This window comes from Sinocyclocheilus anshuiensis, unplaced genomic scaffold (genome assembly GCF_001515605.1).
Source record: "Sinocyclocheilus anshuiensis isolate Anshui unplaced genomic scaffold, SAMN03320099.WGS_v1.1 scaffold94, whole genome shotgun sequence".
Taxonomy (NCBI): domain Eukaryota; kingdom Metazoa; phylum Chordata; class Actinopteri; order Cypriniformes; family Cyprinidae; genus Sinocyclocheilus; species Sinocyclocheilus anshuiensis.
In genome coordinates this window covers 1,111,193-1,118,346 of record NW_015546049.1, presented here as the reverse complement: position 1 = coordinate 1,118,346, position 7,154 = coordinate 1,111,193, and the positions used below count along the sequence as shown (strand labels likewise).

Below are 7,154 nucleotides of genomic sequence, written 5' to 3'. Positions count from 1 at the left end.
TCTTTTTTTTTTTTTTTTTTTGTGGAAGGAGGCCTATTTTTTTCTGTTTGTCCTAAGGGGCATGTATTTGAAAAAGAGTGAGAGTGTTTTTTATTTTATTTTTTTATATGCTTGTATTACAGAAGAGAAATGATGTCAGCACCACCTAAAATTCTTTTCAAACCCTACTATCTCGCATCCCCTTTTCCCTCAGCATAACGATCATAAAATAGACGGGTGGTGGGAAAATCTCCTTCCTTTGCCCTTAATGTCTCCAGCTTGTTTGTGCAAGTCAGCCTTTGTGAAGGCCACCGGCCTCAGTATGCTGACTCAAGTTTCTATGCTGCATATCTTGCTTCAATAGTTTGAATTTTCTTAATTTTTGTGAGATGTAATTTAACTTCTTTCAAGAGAGAGAGGGTAGACAATATCAGGTTGTCTGTTTTCTGGTTGCTTGCCTGCATTTTGTCCACGTACTTGAACCCTTTCCATACCAAAAAACGAAAGTATTTCAAATGCAGAGGTTGTTTGTATTGGCAAGCTAAATTGGAAGCATAGTATCTTTACCAGAAGTTGTGAAAATGTAATAGAAGACTTAATATTTGTCAAACATTTCAGTCACAAAATAGATTTCACAATGACTTAGTGGGCTTTTCTTGTATGAGAAACAATCAGACAAAGTGTTACAAGACTGCTATCTGTTTAAATCACTCAGATAAGCAAATCAAGTCGTTATTCTTGTCTTTCTTGATTCTGATGCAATTAGATTAGAAGCAGGCACATAAACTGGCAGAAGTTGTGTATTGGCTTGTTTAGTAGGTGATAAAATGTACAAAAAAGAACTAATCCAATCTAATAAATCTGAGTGCATTCATGCTTTAATGTGATCTTTTGGTGCCTAAGACAGATAAAAAGAAAAAAAATTTTTTAAAAAACATTACTCAAGGTTTTTCTGTTTCTTTCTTTTTTCTCAAAGTGTTTAATAGATCTTTTAAATCTTTCTACAGACTCAGAACTGAGAGATTTAATGATGACGACATCATGGAGCGATCGACTTCAGGACTATGCAGATCTCCCAGCAAACATGGATGGACTGGCGATGAAGAAATACAGGAGAGAGGCCTATCATAGGTATATCAGAAGAATAGACTGACTGTATAATTACTGTGTTTGGGTTGCTAGGCTTAGAAAGAAAGATTTGTCAGTTAGAATACAGAGACATCATCTCCTCAAAAGGAAATTGCATTTTGTGTGTTATCCTTAATTCTTTCTATTTAGATAAAGTGTCGTTTGTTTGCAATCCACTCATTTTAGAAGAGCCCATTGAGTCTAAGAGTTTATAATAGTTGTCACTAAGCATTACATACTCCATGATTTTATGTGTCATGTTAAGAATGTAAGCAACTCTGTCAAGAAAAGATCCTATTATTTAGACAGCAGCTACTCTGGTAAAGTAAAATAAAGAAGAGAGTTACTTAATTATAGGCCAAACCCTGCAGCGTTGTTTTAAACTACATAGTGAACATGGGCACATGGTGACTGAGGAACATAGAGAAGCTTGTGCAACCCCACAAATATGGAATTTGCCATGCAGTGGCATTATGCAATCTTCAGTAGATAAGAGGGGTGCCATTCGGTTCTTCACAAAAAATCTGCACCTTTAGCACACACCGTCACTTGTGGTATTAATCCAACCGAAGGTCACATCTGTATTAGAATGTAGTTTACTCTTTGTACTATACGTGAACTTTGACTTTACATTTCTCTGTGCTGAAGCCAAAAGTTCACTGCCTTGTTCCATTACCCAGATAAGTGTGTTTAGATAAGGAAAAGTAAATGTCATGTGTCATGGCAGGGATTCCACTGTCCATACAGTCTATTTGAGGTCCAAAGGCAGTGGTTATTTCTGGTGTGTATGTATGTATGTATGTAGTGAAAAATGTGTTAACTCTGTGGAACATAGTGGTGGAGCTATAGAAAATGAAAAGAATAAATAAAAGAATACGGTCCCGAAAATTGCTCAACCCTCATTGCTGTGTAGAATAAAATCATGTTTCTTTTAAGGCAAGGCAAATTTATTTATATAGCACATTTCATACGCAATGGTAATTCAAAGTGCTTTACATAAAATAAATGAAAAAATAATCACAACAGTAAAACAAGGAATTGGATATTTTGCCAGAATCAGAATTTAAGCGAATATCATTTATTATCTTAATGAGCGATCTTAAGGTAAGTTTTTGAAAACTTCCAATCTGCTTATCAAGATGACATTTCAACCAGTGATACACAATTTCCACACCCAAAAACAATCAGCTGCACCTGAAAAAGAAAAAAAAAACATTTTGGACAAAATATGTTGGAGAGCAATCATTGACCAAAAGGATTGTAAAACAGCAATATTTAAAATTTGTTCAGAAGAAATATCAAGAGACAACAGTATTCAACAAGATTGTCGTTGAAGAGCTTAACTGCAACTGGTTTATCACCTGAAAACTTGACACCCTAAACAGCAAACCAAGTTCAATTACTCAATTACCTATTTAACCAAATTGAGCTACCCAAATACATGATTTTTGGTTTGTTGGCTTAGTTTTGGTTTCTGTGTTTTTGTAAAAAATTTATTTTGGTGCGTCCCTATTTTCAACTAAATATTACTAAACAAACATTACTTAATCGTTTTCACATGCATGTTTCTAAGTAAACAAACTTAAAAAGGCAATTGGCTCTTTTAGCTGAAAGGCAGTACTTCCCATTTCTACATTCACCGTAATTTCTTCCATTCATTTTTATATGAGAGGTTCGTCTCCTCCCCTTTATAGTGTCTCTTGTACAGTATAAGTAGCCTATTACAGAATTGGGCAACAATGAAGATCCATTTGAGATACAAGAGTAATCTGTTTACCAGCTGTCTCTAACTAGTGATGCACACTCTGTTGTCTGAGCCACTGCACCTGCCTGGTTCTTCCTGCTGTTGTTGATTGTTCTAGATGTCTTTGAAGGGAAGCAAACAACCCCTAACTCAACAACTGGCACAACAACAGAGAATGCTGTAGAACTGGCACAATCATTTTTGCAACAAGTCAGAAATTCAATGACAAGAAAGCAGAGAGAGTGGTCTATTTTTTGCTGTGGGGGTAACAGGGTGAACAGGGAAATGGGCTTGACAGACCAGCTAGAGCAGTGACATCCACTCAGAATGCAGTGCACAGGTCTTACCTGGAAAAGTGAATCATGGGATGTAGTCCAGTGTTATGCCACAACAAGGTAGGATTGATCAAAGTAATAGTTTTTTTTTATGGTAATAATGATTTTCTTTTTAAATTTTGTACATTTTTATAGGGTTGTAAAATGTTTAACACAGGCCTGACGATTCTGATGATCATTTCCGAATTTTTTTTTTTTTTTTGTGTAGTAAAAATATATTACTTTACATTTATTCAGCTGCTATATAAAAGTTTAGAATTAATTTTAAGTTGTTGAAATTGTTTCTTGCTACAGTGTAGACTTTGAATCTCTTGTAAAACTATGAATACAATGGCAGTTTGTGGTTTATCTATGTCAGTATCAGATTATATGCATGCACAGCGAGTGATTCAGAATTTCCTTTGTGTTCATATCGTGGCATTAGATGTCATGGCTTGTGGACTAAAGCATAGAGCTGTAAGTGTGCAAAATAATAATTGCAGATCACTCAGCATGGTGGCCTCGGGTATGGGAGTTTATTTATTGCTTGGAATGCCATACTGTAGTAGTTTGTAAATTTTTTTTTTTTTTCTGAAAGTTAACCCTTTTTTCCTGAAATATAAGTATCTTGAGAAATTTTATTTTTTCAAAATTTAATTTTTAATCAAAATTGAGAATTGCAGAATATTGCAACCAAATACACCCCTGAATGTTTCACATTCTTCCCCAGAGTGTTTGTGAACAGAAGTCTGGCCATGGAAAAGATTAAATGCTTCGGCTTTGACATGGACTACACTTTAGCAGGTAAGGTGTTCCCTACTTTCTTTGATGATTACGTTTAAATGTTCACAGTCCAATTCCCACTTTGCGTTTACAGCACTAAGAATGTGCCCATTTCTGAAAAATCTCAGAAGATCTGTCCTCATGTTTGGGTGTCTCTTGGAGCCAGTAACACTCTTGCTTAGAATGTCAGGGTAAACATACAGTAGGGTTCTTCGATATATTTAGCCACTCCTCGTCTGGTTTTGGAGTCTGGAAAATCGAGGTGATGTCTCGTGTACACAAAGTGCCTCATTTTATGTGATCTAAACCCTGGAGTTTGTTTTTGGCTAGGGGCTTAGTTTGTTGGAATGACCATTAAAATAATACAAGCCACCATATTTACATCTTAAATTATTTATGATATTTAGGTCAGCCAAGAACCTGAAATAAGAGAGAGTTTGGTTCTCACTAACCAGGATTTGGGCCCTGAGAAAGCAGATCAGTTCTTTGACAGTTAGAATGGATGACTCTTTAGAGTTGGATAACATGTCTCATAGCCAGCAGCTAATATGGCTTAAGCTAAATTCTGAGGACACTCAGCTGTTGACATCCTCCACATTATAGCTGGCTGTAACCAAGTGCAAATGTTTACAAGTATGAAGCTATATTGTTTCTTATCCTCTGATCAAGTTGCAACCACAGTTTAGAGGTCCTGAAAAATCCATAACAGTCAATAACAGGAAACGGACAAAAATTATTTGGCAAACATACCGTAGTCTTACAATCTTGAGATGTCTTTTTAGCCAACTAACTTTTGATCATTCTTGATAGATAGCTAAATGAGAATTCTGTCATCATTTACTCCCTCTCATGACTTTCCAAACCTGTATGCAAAAAGAAGAATGCAAAAGAAGAATGGTTTGAAAGTCCTAGGTTTCAAAACCACACCGGATCACAATGACTTTCATTGTATGGTCAAAACAAAAAAACAACAACATTGAGACACTTTTCAAAATATCTTCTTCTATGATAAAAAAATGAAAGTCATACATGTTTGGAATGACATGGTGAGTAAATGACAAAAGTGTTTCATTTTTTGGGGGTCAACTATCCTTTTTAAGGTATAATAAATAAAAAAACATTTTTCATTCTCTTTTATTTATTCCATTATGTTATACTCAAAAGCCTCTCAAGACAAATTTTCACTCTTAACTCTTGGATGAGACCAATTTTCTTTTTCTGTGGCTCTACAATAGAATATTAATAGATGTTAGCATTTATTGTTGATCTTAAATCCAGGCTTTGAGAAGCATTACACCAAACCATACAGGGTTTTAAGATCACTTTCCAAGCCCTGATTAATATTTCTTGTTGCTTATTCCATTCCATAACCAAATCCCCTTTGTGATTGGGACCAGCATGCAAGATAATTCCCTGCACGTGGACAGAGCTGTGGCACAAACTCTCTATCTAAGCTTTGTGTTGACAGCTCTTCAACCTGACAGTCCATTAAATCACAGATGAAACCCGCCACCTCTGCATTCTTTGAATAGATCAGATGTTTTTTTCACAGGACAGAGAAATAAAACGCTGTTTAAATGGTATTTTAACTTCAGAATGCTTCCGATTTTTTTAATCAATGTAGCAAATTAAAAGGGTAACACTTTACAATAAGGTTCCATTAGCGAATGTTAGTTAATGTATTGACTAACAAGAATAAACAATGAACAATACATTTTTTACAGTATTTATTAATCTTTGTTAATGTTAGTGAAATTACAGTTGTTCATTTTTAGTTCATGCTAATTCACAATGCATTAACTTATGTTAACAAGCACAAGTTTTAATTTTAATAATGCATTAGTAGATGTTGAAATTAACATTAACTAAGATTAATAAATCTTGTAGAAGTATTGTTCATGCTTGGTTCATGTTAACTAAAGTAGTTAACTCATGTTAACTAATGAACCTTATTGTAAAGTGGCACCAATTAAAGACTTGAAAAAAAAAAATCTTTAAAGTTAAATCTTTAAAGTTGTATTCTAGGGATGCACAATATTTGATTTTTTTTTTGCCTATATTTTTCAACTCATTTTGGCCGATAACAGATGCCGATACCGATATATTTCCTTTTGCTTGGAAAAAAACACGAAGTCTCTCCTGTGCAGAGATTATAAACAAATTATATTTAATTTTGGTTAGTTTTTAACAAAAACTTACTTGTTAGATAAAAAAAAAACAATAATGAATGAGAGTTCTTATAATGAGAGTTCATTGAAAGCTTTGAAAATAACTATAAATCAACTATAAATTAATCACTGCATTTTTTTCTCTTCAGACAGATGCAGTGGTAACCTTAACATTTTATTTGAAGATTTAACATTTGTAGATGGTCTAAAGCGTTAGAGATTCTGAAAATCCTGAAAATCTTTTAGAGCTCCTTGCATTTAAGTTTGTATAATCTGTTTGGAAAAATATATCACACATTAATGAATAAATCTGTATATATAAAATTATGTAATTTACAAGTGTCATGTTTGTGATTTTTTTTCATGTAAGCTATAGATGCCAATGTGCATTGGCTCGTTTAGTTTACACTCGAAGTGGATTGGTCTCTCTAAGCGAGATCCCAATTCGTCGTTCACCGACGTGACGTCTCCGTTCCTTCCTTCAGGGAAGGTGAGTTACATACGTAACCGAGACGGTCTCTTCTGTGCAGAGATTATAAACAAATTATCTTTAATTTTGGTTAGTTTTTAACAAAAACTTGCATGCTAGAATAAAAAAAACGAAGTAATTAAGTTATTTTATAATAAGAGTACATTGAAAGCTTTCAAAATAACTATAAATCAATTTCTGCATTTTTTGTCCTTCAGACAGATGCAGTGGTAACCTTAACATTTTATTTGAAGATTTAACATTTGTAGATGGTCTAAAGCGTTAGAGATTCTGAAAATCCTGAAAATCTTTTAGAGCTCCTTGCATTTAAGTTTGTATAATCTGTTTGGAAAAATATATCACACATTAATGAATAAATCTGTACATATATATATATATATATATATATATATATAGTGATTTAATTTACAAGTGACATGTTTGTAGTTTTTATTCATGTAAGCTATAGCTTCTGACCTTTAAATCAAAACATACAGGTGATTTTATGACATCAGTTACTGCTTTATTTAATCAGAAACACAATCTTAATGTTATTTGTGTATTTTACT

At 33.7% G+C, this 7,154-nt stretch overlaps 1 protein-coding gene across 1 annotated transcript in view; it reads left to right on the top strand.

Annotated features, from left to right (window-relative positions):
- LOC107699105 (cytosolic purine 5'-nucleotidase-like) overlaps nt 1-7,154 on the top strand; it is a 38,771-nt gene that overhangs the window by 1,416 nt on the left and 30,201 nt on the right. Inside the window, exons 2-3 of the mRNA XM_016500280.1 lie at nt 987-1,110; nt 3,896-3,969. Coding sequence (XP_016355766.1) covers nt 1,007-1,110; nt 3,896-3,969 — 178 coding nt within the window. The 5' untranslated portion in view covers nt 987-1,006. The remainder of the gene's footprint in view (nt 1-986; nt 1,111-3,895; nt 3,970-7,154) is intronic.